At 44.7% G+C, this 21,517-nt stretch overlaps 1 protein-coding gene across 1 annotated transcript in view; it reads left to right on the forward strand.

The window, feature by feature from the left end:
- The window catches only part of LOC143932974 (vomeronasal type-2 receptor 26-like), a 54,911-nt gene that overhangs the window by 1,936 nt on the left and 31,458 nt on the right, over positions 1-21,517 (forward strand). Inside the window, exon 2 of the mRNA XM_077455899.1 lies at positions 6,001-6,807. Coding sequence (XP_077312025.1) covers positions 6,001-6,807 — 807 coding nt within the window. The remainder of the gene's footprint in view (positions 1-6,000; positions 6,808-21,517) is intronic.

Genomic DNA, 21,517 nt, shown 5'->3' on the forward strand with positions numbered 1-21,517 from the left:
GTCTCCTCATGTAATAGAGAAGATGACGCAAACATGTTTGTAGTCCATATCAGGAGAGCAGCTAAGGTTGACAATCATGGCTCTCTCCACAGATCAGTGGAGACGTGACGTAGGCACCCAGGGACAGGAAGTGTGTTATTTGCAGGTTCCCCAAGTACAAATAAAGCAACAGAAGCTTGAAAACGAATGCAGGTTTTGGTTTTAGATACACTATAATCTTGTAGGTATTAAAAACGAAAATATTTAATTATCATTGAGATCTTCTCAAACACAGAAACGAAACAGTAGCAAGCCATAAGATTGTGAGGGAGCCTGGCAGCATGTGGGAACCAATACTGGGGTTGATTTACTAAAACTGGAGAGTGCAAAATCTGGTGCAACTCTGCATAGAAACCGGCTTCCAGTTTTTATTGTCAAAGCTTAATTGAACAGGCTGAAGTTAGAAGCTGATTGGCTATCATGCACAGATACACCAGATTTTGCACTCCAGTTTTAGTAAATGAGCCCTACTGTTTTGATATTTAATAGTTTATTGCAATAACATTTGCCAACGGCTTTAGGATAAATAAAAATAATGCATATACAGTTCAGACACCTATAACTAATTACCATGAAAGTAGCTAAAAAAAACTGCAGTGTTAGTTATAATTATAATAATATAATTTTAGTTAGAACATACAGTAGTAGATAGTAGTTGGGTTGCCTTTAAGCCAGGGGCGTACCAAACAGGGGGCGGGGGGGGGGAGTTCCGCCCCAGGTGCCACACATTGAGGGGGGTGTAAGTGGCTGGGTGGCATTGCTATGGGGTTCACTCTGCACTCAGACACTGTCTGACAGAATCCTGAAGGGAATCCCTGGCTCTGGCTGCTCTGTTTTTTGTGAGTTTTTTGTGAGCTGGAACACCCCCAGCACTGAGGCCGAAATAGTATGGTCTAGTTTCTGTTTTCACCTGCTAGCTCCACCCACCACTGCTGAGCAGCCGAGCTGAGTGTGTCATCATTCAGCGCGGGGGTGGCTGCTGTTACACTCTGTGTCCACACCATCTTCTGGAGTCTAAACCTCCCCAGCTGAAGCTGAGAGCCGAGGTGAGCTGGTGATAGGGGGTGTGTGGGTTGTGAGAAGACGCTGGAGGAGTGTGTCTGTCCTGCCATCCTTACTGTGCTGGCCTGTCATAGAAGGGGGGGGGGGTTGCTGTGTCCACCACCACCCAGGTATAGTGTAGCTGACCTGATGGGGGGTTGCAGAATACAGGCATGTGCTATGTACAGGTAGCAGAATACAGGCGTGTGCTATGTACAGGTTGCAGAATACAGGCATGTGCTATGTACTGGTTGTAGAATACAGGCGTGTGCTGTATAAAGGTTGCAGGATGCAGGCGTGTGCTATGTACAGGTTGCAGAATACAGGCATGTGCTATGTACAGGTTGTAGAATACAGGCGTGTGCTATGTACAGGTTGCAGAATACAGGCATGTGCTATGTACAGGTTGTAGAATACAGGCGTGTGCTGTATACAGGTTGCAGGATGCAGGCGTGTGCTATGTACAGGTTGCAGAATACAGGCGTGTGCTATGTACAGGTTGCAGGATGCAGGCGTGTGCTATGTACAGGTTGCAGGATGCAGGCGTGTGCTATGTACAGGTTGCAGGCGTTTGCTATATGCAGGATGCAGGCGTTTGCTATATACAGGTTGCAGACTCCAGATGTGTGCTATGTACATGTTGCAGAATCCAGGCGTGTGCTATGTACAGGTTGCAGAATCCAGGCGTGTGCTATGTACAGGTTGCGGAATCCAGGCGTGTGCTATGTATAGGTTGCACAATCTAGGCGTGTGCTGTGTACAGGTTGCAGTATCCAAGCGGGTGCTGTGTACAGGTTGCAGAATGCAGGTGTGTGCTATGTACAGGTTGCAGAATCCAGGCGTGTGCTGTGTACAGGTTGCAGAATCCATGCGTGTGCTGTATACAGGTTGCAAAATCCAGGCGTGTGCTGTGTACAGGTTGCAGAATCCAGGCGTGTGCTGTGTACAGGTTGCAGAATCCAGGCGTGTGCTGTGTACAGGTTGCAGAATCCAGGCGTGTGCTGTGTACAGGTTGCAGAATCCATGCGTGTGCTGTATACAGGTTGCAAAATCCAGGCGTGTGCTGTGTACAGGTTGCAGAATCCAGGCATGTGCTGTGTACAGGTTGCAAAATCCAGGCGTGTGCTGTGTACAGGTTGCAGAATCCAGGCGTGTGCTGTGTACAGGTTGCAGTATCCAAGCGGGTGCTGTGTACAGGTTGCAGAATGCAGGTGTGTGCTGTATATTGCTGTTTGACCACCACCCACCTATAGTAGCTGAGCTGTGAGCTTACCTGGTAAGGGGGGGTGGTGTTGCTGTGTTCACAAACCAGGTATAGAGTAGATGAGCTGGTCTGATAAAGGGGGGACTTACACCCACATCTTGCAGCCATCAGATCCGTCCAGCAAGCAGCAGGTTACAGCAGCATCTTGCCATCTTCCCTGCGGCCATCAGATCCCATCCACGGTCCAGCAAGCAACACGCCTTGTCAGTAGGTCAGTTCCCAAATCTGAATCAAATCATCAATGCCAATGCTGTCCTCAGGGACAGATTCGATCCAGAGATCGCCATACAGTGGGATATCTGGATCAGATCTGTCCCTGAGGACAGTAGATAATGCAAAGTATGGGCCATACTTTGTATTGTCAGCTGTCTCCCCTTCTCACTCTGATGTCTCCCTCATAGCAGCTCCAGTCCAGCTCTCCACTTTCCTGACCGCGGCACGATCTGTCCCAAACTGTGGCATCTGCTCACACCTGAGTGACTGACACCTCTGTCCTGTCCCGTCTATTGTCACTGGCTACCATGGATGAACAACATCGGCTGTTATTATAAGGAGCGGGAGGGGACGTCCCCATCCCCCCACAGCTCCGCCCAGGTCTCCCATCCTACCCGCAGACTTGAGCCACCAGCCAGCTGGCCAGAGACCCGAACAAAGCTGAATTTGCCTTTGATCAGGTCTCCAATGTAGAAAACTGGAAGCGACAGCACAGTGTCACTTCCGGTTTACTCGGTAGCCAACAGCGCCATTTAAAAAAGAAAGCAGAATTAAAAAACACTGATCTTGGCAGAGGAGGGTGTTTTTTGTGGGTGTTTTTACAGTTGGGGGGTGCCAGATATAGGATGGGCCCTGGGTGCCAAATGCTCTAGGTACGCCCCTGCTTTAAGCCAGTGTTTTTCAACCTTTTGTCAGTCAAGGTTTCCTTTAAACTTATGCACAATTTTAGGCACCCCATTTTAAAATGTAAAAAACTCAACTAATGATTTTACATAATGCAGCAACATCCACACACATCGGACACTCAACGCTAAAGGTGATTTATTCTTTCAAAACAAATACAGCTTTGCACACTTTTACTGACTATTATTCCAATATTCCTCTTCTGCCTCAGTTTCTCTCACTCAGCTAATGTGAATCTAGGGCAAACAAGGATGCTGGGCAGGCACCCAACGTCCTTCCTATCAACCAATGATTTAATTGTAATGGTGCATAATGAAGACCTGTGGCTTCATGTAACTAAAAGAAAGGCTTGATCCACCCACTGGCTTGTATACAATTTTTTGGCAATTTTTAGTTATTTTGCCAAGGCACCCCTGAAGAAACCTTAAGGCAGCCTGGTTGAAAATGGCTGCTTTAAGCCACCTTATCATTTTCATTAAAAATACTCACCCTGTAAAAGAATAGGCTGAAAGGAAATTTTGCAAGGAAAATCTTCAGGATTTGTGTGTATACTCAGAAAACCTCTCAAATATGTAAAAGGGACAAAAATACAATGTAGGAGTACCAGCATCCTGATTTAACAATATGAAAGAAACGGAGACCTCCCCCTATGGCCATACAAAATAAAATACAAACAAAATATGTACTATCGGCCTACACATGGAAGGGCCATCCAAAATACTAGACATGTGCAGAGTAAAATATTTCGTTTCGGAATTTCGTTTTCGTCCGAAAACTTAATTTATTTAGTTACTCCCGAAATTCGTTTTTATTTATTTCGTTTTTCGTTCAAAAATTGCATTCGTCCGAAAATCCACATGAATTACGGTCGAATCTGTCTTTGAAGGCTTATGGTGTCTGTCGAATGTATAAAGAAGATTCGACGGAGCTAGTATATAGCATACTTTAGAACCCAATTAAAGTCTATGGGACTCCAACGTTCAAAATCTAAAGTGCTAATTTTAAAGGCTAATTTGCAAGTTACTGTCCTAAAAAGTGTTTGGGGACCCGGGTCCTGCCCCAGGGGACATGTATCAATGCAAAAAAAAGTTTTAAAAACTGACGTTTTTTCGGGAGCAGTGATTTTAATAATGATTAAAGTGAAACAATAAAAGTGTAATATTCCTTTAAATTTCGTAGGGGGGGGGGGTTGTCTATAGTATGCCTGTGAAGGGGCGCATGTTTCCCATGCTTAGAACTGTCCCTGCACAAAGTGTCATTTATGCAGGAAAAAAAGTTCTTTAAAATCACTCGCAGCTATTATGAATTGTCGGCACCGTAATACAGAGAACACTCATTGAAAGTCATTGATAAAAAAATAAATAAATAAATAAAAAAAAAGCGTGGGGGTCCCCCAAATTCAATTACCAGGCCCTTCAGGTCTGGTATGGATATTAAGGGGAACCCTGCCTCAAATTTAAGAAAAAATCAGACCCCCAAAGCATCCTCCCAATGTTGAGGGCATGTGGCCTGGTACGGTTCAGGAGGGAGGGGGGGCGCTCTCTCGTCCCCCCCTCTTTTCCTGCGGCCTGCCAGGTTGCGTGCTCGGATAAAGGGTCTGGTATGGATTTTTAGGGGGAACCCCACGTCAATTTTTTTTTAAATTTGACGTTGGGTTCCCCTTAATATCCATACCAGACCTGAAGGGCCTGGTAATTGAATTTGGGGGACCCCCACGCTTTTTTTAAAATTTATTTATTTATTTTTTTATCAATGACTTTCAATGAGTGTTCTCTGTATTACGGAGCCGACAATTCATAATAGCTGCGAGTGATTTTAAAGGACTTTTTTTCCTGCATAAATGACACTTTGTGCAGGGACAGTTCTAAGCACGGGAAACATGCGCCCCTTCACAGGCATACTATAGACAACCCCCCCTACGAAATTTAAAGGAATATTACACTTTTATTGTTTCACTTTAATCATTATTAAAATCACTGCTCCCGAAAAAACTTCAGTTTTTAAAACTTTTTTTTGCATTGATACATGTCCCCTGGGGCAGGACCCGGGTCCCCAAACACATTTATTTATGTCGGATCTTTCGTTTTTCGGATTTTGTGCTTTCGTTATCGTTTGTCAAAACGAAAACGAAAATAGCTGAAATTCGGACGAAAATGCATTCGGACGAAAACGAATGCACATGTCTACAAAATACAAACATAAAATGGACTATCTCGGTACCCATGAACTATGTACAACAAAGGTTAAGACATCAATTGACAATTTTATTATTACAAAAAAAAAATTGTACTAATAAAATTGTCAATTGATGTCTTAAAATTTGTTGTACGTAGTTCATGTGCACGACATAGTCCATTTTATGTTTGTATTTTAGATGGCCCTTCCATGTGTAGGCCGATAGTGTGTCCCCAGTGGTTTTTTTTCCAGCCAGCCTACATCAGTACAAAACATAGTACTGACATAGGGGTCAGTGAGATAAACCACAGCACATGATGAGAGACGCACTAGCTGACAAGCCAAGAACAAATATTCCTCTTGCTTCCTACTTGCCAGGTCAGTATTCAGACTCTTCTTTTATTTATAGGGTCCATCTCACTGAGCTTTGCAACAACATGGTCACTTTAGGATGCAGGTTGGAAAGTCAAAGACCTCTGTTCCCTGGAACTTCCCATCTGAATTTCACAGAAACATTGCACTAGATATATATATTTACATCTCATTTAATTTTCCATCATCTTACATATTTCCTTTGCTTATAGGTAAGTTATGGAGCTCAGGATTCCGATGTAAGTGCTAAGTCAATATATCCAACTTTATTCCGGACTGTGCCATCTGAACAAAGTCAGAATGATGGTTTTGTACAGCTTCTCAAATATTTTGGCTGGATATGGGTTGGAATCATTACCACTGATGATGAAAATGACCTCCGATGGAGTAATGAAATGAAAAACATACTCATTAAAAATGAAATTTGCATTGCCTACTTCCAAATCATATCAAACAGAGCTCTCACGAGCCTGTACCAGGCAATGAATGTCATCAAAAGCTCATCTGCAAACGTTATATTTTTTTTCCCTAGTAACATAGACTTTATAAACATCATGTTTACTTTTCAGATATATTCCATGCCTGGAAAAGTATGGATTTTTCCATCAACGGTGACCCTCCCTGCACAGGATTCCTACTTAACCACATTTAATGGTTCGCTTGCATTTGCTATTCACAAAGGAGAGATCCCTGGATTAAAGGAATTTCTCTATAGCACTAACCCCCTCACCTTACCAGATGATATATTCACCGCCTTAATGTGGCGAAGTGCCTTTGCCTGCTTACCCATAAATGCAACCAAATTTAGAGACCAACTAAAGAACGTATGGAATTGCACTGGACAAGAAACAATGAAATCCTATGAGAATAATTTTGATGTCAACAACTTTAGATTAACTTATGCTATTTACAGAGCTACTTACGCGATGGCCTATGCAACACATGACTGGATATATTCAAGAAATAATCAACAGACTGATGTTATAACTTATCTCAAATCAAATTTTCATGCATCTAAGGTAAAATACATAGCCTACACTTAATTGAGGTTTTAAGCAATATAGTCTGCATTGCAAACAATACATTTCTGTCCTGTCCCCCATTCGCAAAAACTCGTAATGTTGTTGTCCCACAATTAGGGATGAGCCGAACACCCCCCGGTTCGGTTCGCACCAGAACTTGCGAACGACCCCCGCGTTCGGTACGAACGTTAGAACCCCATTGAAGTCTATGGGACTCGAACGTTCAAATTGGAAAGTGCTAATTTTAACGGCTAATATGCAAGATAGTGTCCTAAAAAGGGTTTGGCGACCTGCCTCCTGCCTCAGGGGACATGGGTCACTGCAAAAAAAAGTTTTAAAAACTACCGTTTTGGTGGGAGCACTGATTTTAATGACGATTAAAGTGAAAAAAAAAAGTGAAATATTCCTTTAAATATGGTGCCTGGTGGGTGTCTGTAGTATGCCTGTGAAGTGCCACGTGTTTCCCGTGTTTAGAACAGTCCCTGCACAAAATGACATTAAGCGGAAATAACACCATTTAAAACTGCTTGCGGTTTTAATGTTATATCTGGTTCCTGCAATATGGTTGAAAATCATTCAGAAAAATGGCATGGGTAGCCCTCCCTGCCCATTACCAGCCTATTTGGGTCTTGTACGCATATTAAGGGGAACCCTGTACCCATATTAAAAAAAGGAAATGCGTGTGGCCCCCAGGCCCTATATACTCAGAACAGAAGTATACAGGCGGTGCAAACAAGACAGGGACTGTGTAGGTTTGTTGTGTTAAGTTGAATCTGTTTGTAATTTTCAACTGGTACATTTTTAAAGTGTAGCTCCAGTCAAAAAAAATATTTTTAAGCTTTTTGGAAAACATAGGGAAGGGTTATCACCCCTGTATAATTTGTTTTGTCGTCCATCTTTTTTCATCTCACTTGCTGTTGTCTCCTTCCGTTTGCAAGTAGGAGATGTTTGTAAATTGGATGTTTGAAAGTAGGGGCCTGCCCTATATGCTCTGCAGAAATGGCGGAACAAGGTGTTGGTTTTGCAACAACATTGTAAGCCCTCAAAGTGACTCTTGGTGGGCGCTGGAGCGCCCTGCTGTGAACGATTATATCAAGAATTGTAATTACATGCCATTGTTGAACAGTGGTAGAAAAATTGACCTTTGGTGGTTGTGGTGCTGGTGCCACAACACTATAAGTCCTCACAGTTACTCTGGGTGGGCACAGGAAGGGGCCCTCCTGTGAAATATTATATCAAGAATTGTAATTACATGTCCCTGTTAAACAGGGGCAGAAAAATTGGGCCTTAGGCACTGGTGCCATCACACTGCAACCTCTGCCATACACTCTAGTTTTATTGCAGGAATTAGCCCTGCTGCAAAGCATTGCATCAAAAATTGTACTTAAACGCCCCTGTTAAACAGGGGCAGAAAAATTGGGCCTTAGGCACTGGTGCCATCACACTGCAACCTCTGCCATACACTCTAGTTTTATTGCAGGAATTAGCCCTGCTGCAAAGCATTGCATCAAAAATTGTACTTAAACGCCCCTGTTAAACAGGGGCAGAAAAATTGGGCCTTAGGCACTGGTGCCATCACACTGCAACCTCTGCCATATACTCTAGTTTTATTGCAGGAATTAGCCCTGCTGCAAAGCATTGCATCAAAAATTGTACTTAAACGCCCCTGTTAAACAGGGGCAGAAAAATTGGGCTGCTGGCATCACCCAGAACCAAAAATGTTCTTCCAACATATCAGCGGAGGAGGAAGAGGATAGACAATCAACATAACAGGACAGTCACTCAGCATCAGCATAGGCAGTCTTGAAGGGATGTGGTATTTCAAAAAAAATTATTCGGTTACATCAGCTTCAGGTGCTTGGTAGCTGTGGGTGATCCAAGACTGATTCATCTTGATGAAGGTCAGTCGATCAACTGATTCGGTGGACAGGCGCACCCTGTGATCGGTAACGAAGCCACCAGCAGCACTGAAGGTGCGTTCCGAAAGAACGCTGGATGCAGGACAGGCCAGTAGCTCAATTGCATACTGTGCAAGCTCTGGCCAGTGATCCATCCTCAAGACCCAGTAAGCCAGAGGATTTTCAGTGGGAAAGGTGTCCAAGTCTGACCTTGCCCCTAGGTATTCCTGCACCATGTAAATTAGACGCTGGCGATGGGTGCTGGAACCAATCATACCTTGGGGCTGCGGACTAAAAAATTGTCTGAAAGCATCAGTCAGACGGCCACCTTCTCCACCGCTCCTTCTGACTGATGCCTCAGCAACACGTTGTCCAGGACCAGGAGTTTGTGACCTCCCAGTCTCTGGGAACGCGTTGCACAGAGCTTTCTGCAAGGCCTCCCGGAGATGTCTCATCCTCTGCTCCCTCTGCGATGGCAAGATAAGGTCGGCAACCTTACCCTTGTACCGTGGATCAAGGAGAGTGGCCAGCCAGTAATGGTCCCTCTCCTTGATCCGAAGAATACGAGGATCCTTCCGCAGGCTTTGCAGGATCAGGGAGGCCATGCAGCGTAGGCTAGCTGAGGCATTCGGTCCGGAGTCCTCTGGGTCACTAAGGACAACATGATCCGCAGCTACCTCCTCCCAGCCACGTACAAGTCCACGTGTTTCTTGGGACTGTAAATCATCCCTATAAGACTGCTGCTGCTGATGCTGAGTGCCAGCCTCCACCTCCATGCTGACACAATCATCCTCCTCCTCCTCTTCCTCCTCCTCACCCTCTTCCTGTGTGATGGGTGGCACAGCAGGAACACTGTCTGGATAAAGGGGGCCTTGAGAGGCAAGGAAGTCCTCCTCTTCCTGCCTCTGTTCTGCCTCAAGTGCCCTGTCCATTATTCCACGCAGCGTATGCTCCAAGAGGTGGACAAGAGGTATAGTGTCACTGATGCATGCACTGTCACTGCTCACCATCCTTGTGGCCTCCTCAAACGGTGACAGGACAGTGCATGCATCCCTGATCATGCCCCACTGGCGTGGTGAGAAAAAACCAAGCTCCCCTGACCCTGTCCTGGTGCCGTAGTCGCACAGGTACTCATTGATGGCCCTCTGCTGCGTGTGCAGCCGCTGCAGCATGGCCAATGTTGAGTTCCATCTGGTGGGCATGTCACATATAAGGCGGTTCTTGGGCAGGTTCAACTCCTTTTGGAGCTCAGCCAGCCGAGCACAGGCATTAAATGATCGGCGGAAATGCACACAGACTCTCCTGGCCTGTTTCAGGACATCCTGTAAGCCGGGGTACCTGCCCAAGAACCGCTGCACCACCAGGTTAAGGACGTGAGCTACACAGGGCACATGGGTCAGTTGTCCCTGTCGGAGGGCGGAGAGGAGGTTGGTGCCATTGTCGCAAACCACCATTCCTGGCTTAAGCTGGCGTGGCGTCAACCACCTCTCGGCCTGCCCCTGCAGAGCTGACAAAACATCCGCCCCAGTGTGGCTCCTGTCCCCCAAACAAACCAGCGCAAGCACGGCATGGCATCGTTTTGCCTGCGTACTTGCGTAGCCCCTGCAACGCCTACGGAGCACCGCTGGTTCTGAGGACAGAGCACTGGAAGAGGCCATGGAGGAAGAAGAAGAGGAGGGGGTGGAGGAGAGAGGTGTGTCACAACCAATAGTAGCATTTTGGAGGCGTGGTGGCGGAACAACCTCCAACACTACTGCACCTTGTCCTGCATCCTTCCCAGCAGCCAGGAGAGTGACCCAATGGGCCGTGAAAGACAGGTAACGTCCCTGTCCATGCCTGCTGGACCATGAGTCAGCGGTAATATGCACCTTACCGCTGACCGCCCTGTCCAGCGAGGCAAGGACATTGCCTTCCACATGCCGGTAGAGAGCCGGAATCGCCTTCCGTGAGAAAAAGTGGCGTTTGGGGACCTGCCACTGAGGAACCGCACATTGTACAAACTCACGGAAGGGGGCCGAGTCTACCAACTGAAAAGGCAGCAGTTGAAGTGCTAGCAATTTAGCCAAGCTAGCATTCAACCGCTGGGCATGTGGATGGCTGGGAGTAAATTTCTTCCGCCGGTCCAGCAGCTGGGGCAGGGACATTTGTCTGCTATAATCGGACGTGGATGTACCACTAGCAGAGTTCCCGGAAGCACTTGGCTGTGACACACCTAATTCTACACCTTCATTCCTCTCAGAGCAGGTTTCAGAGAGGACTGAAGGTCTAGTGGGGTTGGAGATGCCAGCTGATGAGGAGCAAGGAGAGGTCCGCTTTGTTCTTTGGTGTGGGTCTTTGAGGTATGCTTGCCAACGAGCTGCATGGCAGGTCAACATATGTCTGGTCAAGCATGTGGTGCCCAAGCGGCTGATGTTTTGGCCACGTGAGATACGCTTGAGACATATGTTGCAAATAGCAGCGGTGCGATCTGATGCACTCGTCTCAAAAAAGGCCCACACCAAAGAACTTTTAGAATAACGCGCAGAGGAAGCGCTCTGCGCAGAGGAAGCGCTCTGCGCAGGCGGAGCTCTGCGGTGTGATTCAGTCGGTGTGCTGCCCCTAAGCTGGCCCCCGGAGGGCATCCTGCCTCGTTGGACATGTGCCTCCTCCTCCTCCTCCTCCTCCCTCCTTCCAGGCACCCACGTGGAGTCAGTGCCCTCATCATCCCCTCCCTCTTCATCGCTGTAGCAAACCTGGCAGTATGCTGCAGCTTGTGGAACATGACTGCCAGATTGCTGTCCTTCTTGAGCATCCCCTCTCTCTGTGCTCACGCTACTGCCTTCCTCTAGCTGAGTGTCATCATCAGAGCCCACCAAACACTGGGCATCCTCCTGGAGCATGTACCCAACACTGTGCTCAAAGAGTTCAGGAGACTCCTCAGGAGGACGTGGTGGGTCTAGGGAAGGAGTCACTGATGATGACATTGAGAGGAGGGACGACGATGTGTTGGCAGCTGCTTTTCTACTACCCTGAGACTGGGTGAGAGAGGATGAGGAGGATGAAGAGGGCTTGGTCATCCACTCTACCAAGTCGTTGGCATGTTGCGGTTCAACATGTCCAGCTGCAGAAAAGAAGGACAAGCATGTCCCATGGCCACGTGCTGATGACAATGCACCGCGTCCACGACCAGCACTGTTGTCTCTAGACACAGAGCCTGCTTGCCCTCTTTTATCGGCTCGCGCCTGTCTGCCTCTCCTTGCTGGCCTTCCAGACATGGTAATGGCCTGAAGGGAGTTGGGTAAAACAGTAGTTGGGTAGTTTATATTGTGCTGGAGGCACACAACACCCACTAACTCCTGCAGATGCCTTTTTTATAGAACAGCAGAGTTAAAGGGGTATATACAGATGTATACTGTGCTGTGCTGGAGGCACACACAACTTCCAATAACTCCCGCAGATGCCAATCGGGCCCAAATAGAGAACAGCTATGTAGGTGGATAATAGCGGTATGTACTGGGTACAGAGCAGGCACACAGCACGCACTATCTCCTGAGTGACACTACTGACTGCAAGCTCTATTGTTAAAGATGGACCACTAGCTATATAGGTGAGGTGAATATCACGGTGTATACTGCGGTCAGGGCACGCAGACAATAACCAGAAAACAGCAGAGTTAAAGGGGTATATACAGATGTATACTGTGCTGTGCTGGAGGCACACACAACTTCCAATAACTCCAGCAAATGACAATCGGGCTCAAATAGAGAACAGCTATGTAGGTGTATATAGTGGTATGTACTGGGTACAGAGCACGCAGACAGCACGCACTAACACTACTGACTGCAAGCTCTATTATTAAAGCTAGATCACTAGCTATATAGGTGAGGTGAATATAGTGGTGTATACTGCGGTCAGGGCACAGACAGTAACCACTACACAAGAGCAAAATAGTAAATCAGCCAAAAACGATTGGTGTGTAACTGTGTTGAAGGTACACAGAACACCCACTGCTTCAGATGCTAACAAACACTACACGAGGCCGCCTGAAAGGCAGCTTTATATAGTGTGGGGCGTGCACTACACAGCCTGAGCTATGATTGGCCACAGGCAGGATGCCTGTGGCCAACCATTGCTCTCCTCGCTACTGGCGCTGCGATTGGCCAAGCATGCGGGGTCACAGTGCATGCTTGGCCAATCGTGAGACAGCAATGCATTGCGCCATCGCAATGCATTGTGGGCCACACGAATTTTGCCGCGAACGGCCCAAACGTTCGGAATTCGGCGAACGCACGAACGACCGATGTTCGAGTCGAACATGCGTTCGACTCGAACACGAAGCTCATCCCTACCCACAATGCATCCTGTTCTGTGAACTGAGATGAAGCAGTTGAATGATATGGTCTCCCGTGCCCATTCACAGAATGGGATGCGTTGTGAGGCAATAATAGGGGGTGGGCGAGCAGCACAACTTTTCACAGTAGTAACAGCTACTGTTAACCTTTGCAGCCACGATAATGTCAAAGAAGAGAAACATTTGGAAACATGTTTCATTAAAGAGTATTGCATTCAACATGAAGAGGTAAGACAGGAGTTGGTTCTCTCCCACCTCTCCCCTGCTGCTGACTTCAGAAGAAAATAAGTTAGCCACCAGTCTCTGGTTACACGCAATACAAGGGATTAGGGCAAAAACCGAGCCTAGGATTATCCGAGTGGAATAGAGATCTTGGGAAACCCCCATAAGACCTGCATATTCTGGAGCTGTTTTTAAACTAAGCCAACAAGACCAGATTTTTGTGAATTTCGAAGGATTGTTGCATGAAATCGCAATCAGTTCTTCCAGAAAAGTTTTACCAGAAGCGATGGGATACACACTATACTGTAGCTCACAGCTAATAAAAAAAAAATTAAACTTCATCTTTAAAGTGTTAAGATCAACAAGCAATTGTGTTCTGCTATGAATGTGCATTAAAGTACCTACTAAAACAATGTTAACAATTGGGCACAACGCAGACACTTTGATGAATTACACACTGCGCAGAGAATTTCCTGATTTAGGACAAAATTCAAGCACCAGCAGGCTGACAGTGCATGTCACTGAGGTTAATTATTCAATTAAAGTGGTATTAAACCCAAAAGCCAAGATTTATTATGCTGTAACTTACTAATTCTTACATGTGCTGGTGATGTTAGTTTTCTTTTTTTAGGCTCTCTTTCTTTTTATTTTCATCTGGTGAGCCAACTAATTCTCCTAAAAATGTATCATCTATAGGGATGAGACAAACCATTAACCACTGGCAGGGGAACTTACAATGATCAGCCTCTATTTATTCATGTGAACCGTTATCCCAAAAGAAAAAAAAAATGCTGCTGTAAGTCCTTGGGTAACTGCAGTTGCTAGTGTATCTATATCTGCTAGTCCATCCAACATGACAATTCCCCTAGACTGAAAATGCTACTTTTCAAAGGTGCACCTTGTGCTCCTTCATCCAAAATGGGGGCACTCTAATACAAGAGGTGTATTACTGGCCAGATCGCCAGGCAAAAACAGATGGATAAAAAGCCTAAAAGAAAACCACTGCAGCCATCTAAGGATTGGTAAGCTGCAATATACACATTTTGGGTTTAATACCACTTTAACCTATTATACTTATATATATATATATATATATATATATATATATATATATACCACTGGATACAAGGGCGAGTTCAGAGGGTGGTGATACAGTAAATGGGAAATAATCGGAATGGTCAGGGGTTGGTAAGTGGGGTCCCCCAGGGTTCTGTGCTGGGACCAATCCTATTTAATTTGTTCATAAACAATCTGGGGGATGGGGTAAACAGTTTAATAAGACGTGGCCACTCACTAAAATTAGAAGAAAAGAGGCTTAACCTTAAGGTTCTTTACTGTAAGAACGGCAAGGATGTGGAATTCCCTTCCACAGATGGTGGTTTCAGTGAGGGGCATCGATAGTTTAAAAAAACAATTAGATAAGCACCTGAACGACCGCACCATACAGGAATATACAATGTAATACTGACCTATAATCACACACATAGGTTGGACTTTTGTCTTTTTCAATCTCCCCTACTATGTATCTATGTAACCATGTATCTTTAGGGAAACATGGGCTGTTCACAGCATCAGCCGTTGCAGATTTTTTTTTAAATGTCGCCTATGGAGATTTTTAAGGGTAAAAGTTTGTTGCCCTTCCACGAGCGGGCGCAATTTTGAAGCGTGACATGTTGGGTATCAATTTACTTGCCATAACATTATCTTTCACAATATCAAAAAAATAGCTAACTTTACTGGTGTGTTTTTTAATTAAAAAAATAAATAATTTTTTTTAAAAAGTGCGCTTGTAAGACTGCTGTGCAAATACAGAAAGTACTGCAAAGACCATTTTATTGATGAATTTGTTTGTAAGTCGGAACAGTAACTTTTTTTAAGTGCAACTCCAATCTTAGCCCTTGAACACACAATCGGATATTCCAATGGAAAATGTCCGATCGGACCACGTTTGTCGGATAATCCGACCGTGTGTAAGCTCCATTGGACTGTTTCCGTCGGAATATCCGACTGATAAAGTTTGAGAGCTGGCTATAAAATTTTCCGACAACATGAGCCGATGTGCGTCAGTTCTGATCGTGTGTAGCCTAGTCCGACGGACAAGGTGCCATGCATGCTCAGAATAAATTCTGAGATGGAAGCGCTCAGTCAGGTAAAACTACGGTTCGTAATCGATATAGCACATTCGGCACGCTGCAATGTTAAAAATTCTTTAATGCAGCACAGAATACTACAAGAATTAAGTTGTTTTGCTGCTCATATTCACACATACTTCTCCAAAATGTATTTCTTTATTCTTTTTCCTCATTACATGAATACAATATTTTAATTCGTCACATCTCCCCAATCATTCATTTGTTTTTTTTTGTTTTAAATTTTGTGGTTGTTTTTTTTAATCAAGATCTCCTTTTTTGACAGTTTGCTCATCTTTGGATTTTTTTTGGTGTGTTTTGTGTGTCAACTTAACACAACACCATTATTATCTTTTTATTTTATTGATTTCTTTTTTAATCTCTAGGAGGTTGTTTGGTGTTGGTGCCCCTTGTTATTAATTTGACTTTGTATTTTTGAAATGTACCTGCGTTCTCACAAATAAACTGTCCTTTTTGAAGTAAAACACATAGGCAAGTATTTCTTGAACCAAAAAAAACCTTTATTTGTCTTTATTTGTTTAGGTGTCAGAAACAAATAGAGGGAGGCAGCGCTGGAGAAACTGGGGAGATTAGCAAAGCTTTTGGCCCCCATGGCACACATCAACTATTTAAATGCAGAAATTGGTGGCCTGAGGAGTACATATTTGAGGGAGAACAGTCTGGTCCTGAAGAAATCCAGAACAGTAGCAGATGACATCTATGTCCCCAGGCTGTGGTCCTACAAGAGCATGCATCTTCTGTCAGACCAGACTGAACCCAGGCCATCACTCTCTGGTCTTCCTTCCATGCTTCCTTCCAGGCTGTGGCTATGGTGCTGGAGGTGTGACAGAAGGAGGAGGAGGAGCATGGTCCAAATCACACAAGTGTGTTGTTTGTGTGATTTGGCCCAACAACCCCTTGTTGAGTGTGTGGATAATGAGCTCCTCACACATGAGGTGTTGCCCCTCCTCCATTTGCTGGAGCTTGCAGGCATCCAAGGCAGCAAAGACCTCTTGATATGTGGGGGTGGCTTTGGGGGCCACTGAAGCCTCCCCAATTAGCTTCAGAGCCGACTCCTCCAAATTCCCCCCTTTCTGGCCCTTTTGGGTGGAAGGCGGGGGGGAGGGACCTGTGATTGAGTCAGGCTCCTAGGCCTGCCCACCTCTTGGCTGCCACTTACCCCTGCCTCCTCCTGGCTGCCACGTTCCACAGCCACCTCCTGGCTGCTGCATTCCACACCCTCCTCCTGGCTGAGGTCTTCCTCTGTATGAAAAAGGGGCCTAGTTTTAGTTTTTGGTTCATCAAACACACACAATTTTCAACTCTTGACTGTTGAAAATTGTTAACAAATAGAAAAGACTATCATTCTGAGCCCAGCATTTTTCATTCTTGGCCCAAATGTTTTGGCCACTACTGTCTATTGATATGTGAAACACTTTCTAAAATCAGCAATTAGTGAGTAAAAATCAAGTTAACATCATTCACTTTTACTCCAAAAATATGTAGAACAATACTATACCTGGCTCAAGCTGGGCTCCTCTAGTTCTTCCTGTCTGGAAGGCCCAGGTTGAGTGTCGGAAGACTCAGCAGGGGTAGAATGAAGCATAGAAGGAAGCGTGGAAGGAAGAGTAGAGAGGGATTCCCTGACCTCAACCTGGTCTGACAGAAACTGCATCCTCTCATAGTACCACAGCCTGGGGACATAAACTTCATCTGTTGCTGCTCCAGTTTTCATGGACTCCACCACCAATTTTCGTTCTTAAATATCTAATGTCTGCCCTGAGGACCACCGGCTTCACAAACTCCAGCAGTTTCTCCATCGCTGCCTGCCTCTTTAATTTGTTACTGTAGTGGGGATGTGTAGCTTGGCACAGACAGGTCAGCTCCCTGTACTTGTCGATGAACAGGGGGAGAAAGCTGTGGTCGTTAAACCCATCCATATTATCTGCAAGACACAACACAAGACAAACCCTAATGTCAGACTAAACTCTCCTAATCTTGTCCCAATACAGGCGTCAATCTAGAAGCAGTATAGGCTAGTGATGTACCAAGTTAAAATTGTACCTTCGTTTGAACGATCGGCGCATCAGCTTCTCCCTCTGCTCACAGATCTATGTACGACACACACGTGTTGCGTTTTATATACAGTGCGCATGCATGAAACTCCGCCTGCCCCTGACGTTCTTTCTAGTCTATTCCCCACCCCTTCTCTTTCGGCGCAGTGGGGAGAGCACATGGTGGAGACACAGCAGGGGCATGCTAATTCCACTAACGATGAGGAGGACGAGGAAAGCCCGGAGCCTGAAACATCCCGATCCCGGGGGAAAATATTTAAGGCCTCAAATATGTCTTTTGGAGAGATGTTGGAGATGGTGGACATATTGAAGAGGAATGACTATGATGGGAAGTATGGACCTTACCCAAACCCAAATGTCAGAAAGGCCAAGATCATGACTAAAGTTGTGAAGAGTCCTAAGAAGAATTTTGGGGTACGACGATCCAAGGATCAACTGAGAAAGTGCTGGTCAGACCTGAAACTGAGGGAGCACGATCAGTACAGAAGGATCAAGCGAGTTCTTCAAAAAAGTAAGTAGTGGTCGTGTGTTCATATTATTATTATTGCTTGCATACTGCTCCATGTGCTTTGATTTAATGTTGTACAGTTTAAAATGGGCACTTCCATGTTCATGGGTTCAATCGTTCGTAATAAACATTGTTCGTTAGCCCACTCCAAAAACGATGTTTTTCAAAATTGCACTCGACTACATTTGTTCACACAACAGGTAAGTATTCCAGCTTTAGAAAGTGTCAAAAATAATGTTTTCAGCTTTGAACTCTGCCAAAACAGTAAGTTAGAAAAATTTTACCAAAAATAATGTTTTATATACACCAAATATGTTGGTTTGTTGTAAAACCCTTTTCTAAACGCACATGTGAATGTGCTTTGATTAAAAAGTTAAATTATCAACAATGTGTGGCTTCCTTTTTCAATGCGCAAAAGCAGTATTTGTAGTAAATTTGTTGTTTTCTGTGGCAATGGGTGTTATTTACTAAAGGCAACTCCACTTTGCACTCCAAGTGCAGTTTCAGGTGCACTTTTGCAGTGCACTTGTAGTGCATAGTGGATTTGCCTTTAGTAAATAACACCCAGAGTGATGTTTAAATTTCCCCAATCACGCCATTTTCATGACCCCACATATTTCTGCCATGGTGCTGAAAATGAGCAATATTTTTGTCAGTAATGCACTACATAAATTAACAACAAAAACAAGGTGTGTGTGTAGCAGACCCACAAGATAATAAGATTATCTGAAGAAGAGACTGTCACCTCACCTCGCTCTGAAATTGGGTTTGCACTGTTGTAGAAAAAGGCCCAAAAAAACCCCAAATAAAACCTAGGAGACACCTTAAACAAAGCCAAGCAGTAAATGAAAACAAAGATTATTGGAGTTTCAAAGAAAAATTTATTTAAAAAATGCCTCTCAGACATTGTCTGGCATATCAATGGCCCCCCCTACCCTTAAAGTACTCCACATATCTTTATCTGACCTTGCGGGCGCTTTGGGGGGGCCAGCCAGGACAACATTTTCCGGCAAGTCTACATTAGGCCCAACTGAGACCACATAGTTTGCTGAGTGTTTTTTCAAAAAATTGTGCAGAATGCAGCACGAAAGCACAATATGATTGAGTTTATATTCCACCATGTATATTGGAGTCAAAAATAGGCAGAATCGGCTGGCCATTATCCCGAAAGTGTTCTCCACTACTCTTCTGACTCTGGCCAGCCGCAAATTAAAGATCCTCTGATCCGGGGTGAGGGTCCTCATCGGGAAAGGCCGCATCAGATGGTTTGCCAGAGCAAACGCCTCATCCGCGATGAAAACAAAGGGGAGTCCTTCGACATTCTCCTCTGGAGGTGGCAAGCTCAGACTGCCACTCTGGAGACGCCAGTAGAACTCTGTCCGCGCTAACACTCCACCATCCAACATGCGGCCATTTTTCCCCCGCGTCCACATACAGGAAGTCATATGTCACTGACACCACCACCAACATCACAATACTATTATACCCCTTGTAATTATAATAGTAGGACCCCGAGTTGGGGGTTGGGACGATGCCGACACGTTTCCCTTCAATTGCACCTCCACAATTGTGAAAGTCCCAACAGCTGGCAAAGTGGGAGGCCACAGTCTGCCATTCCTGTGGTATTGAAAGAAACTGTGGAGTCAAACAAGAACAAAAAATTAGTCATTTTGCACATCAACATTGCAAGCAGATTAGACACAAACATTTTTGGTCAAGATCAGTATAACATTTTTGGAAATAAGTATTTAACACCAAAAGTATAAGGTCCCCTTATCAGATTCCCCCCCCCCATCTGATGGGCCATTGCCAAAAATTGGGGGGGGGGGGATATTTTGGACAGCTAACCCTCTCCACTTCATTGAGAGCTGAATGCATAAATAATGTGTGATACTTCGGCCAGCCCCTCCTTACTTACACTATTGGCAGTGCATCGGACAGGTAAGAAGTGTCATAATACAAAAAAAAGGAACAAATGGAAGCACATTTTGACATTCTGCTATTACCTATCAAGATAATAATAGGAGAAAAAAAAACTTTAAACTGTAGCATTTGAAAGTATTGAGGCAGGCCCTTGCACTACATGCTTTGGTGAATTCATCCATAAATATCACCAGAAAAAAAGGTAGGTATAGTGTGTATTGGGTTTGGCAAAGTCAGCAGATAGAGGATTGCTATCAGCTGACCTAGCAGTTGGGGGGAGGGAGGATCCTAATGAGTGTGGCCCACCAAAAAAAACCTCTGGCACTCTGCATGAATTTAAACACACACATAACATTTGTACACATTTTAAGGGGTGTTTAGGGGAAAGCAATAGTATGGAGCTGACAAAATGCATTGCTAACTGACTAGGCTATAGGTTTATGGGCCCAAAAGAGCATGCTGGGAAAGTTAGTGAAGGCAAATATGTATGAAGGACAAAAAAAGGAACTTGAAAAGCTTCCAGCATGCATGAGGACAAAGGGGCCCAGCATATCAATTACAGCATATTGCAATCATGGTAATTAGGGAATGAGGAAAGAAATATAAAACTTTAGCAAACATTAAATATATAGAATGTAATGTTAAAGGAGAAAACTTACCTTAATATAGTCCTTCTGCAGGACCTGAATGATGTCAGAACAGGTCTCTGGAATAATGATTCCCAGAGCCTGGGGGGAGATGCCTGTCGAGAAATTCAGGTCCTGAAGACTTCTCCCTGTCGGTAAGTACCACAACGTGGCGATGAGCCTCTGCTCCAGAGTGATGGCTTACCGCATGCAGGTATCCTGCCTGCTAATATAAGGGGACAGCAAAGCCAGTAGACGGTGAAAAGCGGGGTCCGTCATCCGGAGATAATTTCTGAAATCATCAGGATTATTCTCCCGGATCTCACAAAGCAAAGGCATGTGCGAGAACTGGTCACGTTGGAGCAACCAATTCTTGGTCCACGAACTCCTCCTCGCCCTGTTCATGGACTGGGCTTGTGTCAAAGCTAAAAGCCCAACACCAAGCCCCTGCACAGCACACACTCTACGTCGCGTACGTACACAAAACATGGCTTAAAACGGTCGGCTGGTCAGAACGGACAACAGAAAGCACCGAAAAACAGCAAGGCCTGAAAGAACAAACTGAAAACCAGAAACGAGCGGACAATAAGCACTGTAAATCAAAGCATACTATACCAAGATACATGTGAAATAAAAAATAAAAAAGGTATGGCGCTAAACCCTATCAGTGATAAAATGAATTAACTTATCAAGCCCTAGTGTTTGTTTTTTATATATAAAAAAGGGAAGAGAAAAGAAAAAACTGTTAGTGCTACCGTGCAAAGATATCCTAAAGCAATTTTGTCCAAAGCAAACTATGTGTAGATAATGTGTAAATAATGTGAAATCAACATTCACATTTCATTATAATAAAACAACAAATGAGTGTTAGTTGTCCTGTGCGTATCAAGTTATTAAAAACATTCATTAAATGTGCAAAAAGGTGAAATTGTTATTAGTATTCGATGATATATTAGTTGAAAACAGATTGTGCAAACATGTGCAAAAAATTGTGCA

Source organism: Lithobates pipiens, unplaced genomic scaffold, assembly GCF_037356315.1.
Source record: "Lithobates pipiens isolate NorthernLeopardFrog02 unplaced genomic scaffold, aLitPip1_a1.2 Scaffold_27, whole genome shotgun sequence".
Classification (NCBI taxonomy): Eukaryota; Metazoa; Chordata; class Amphibia; order Anura; family Ranidae; genus Lithobates; species Lithobates pipiens.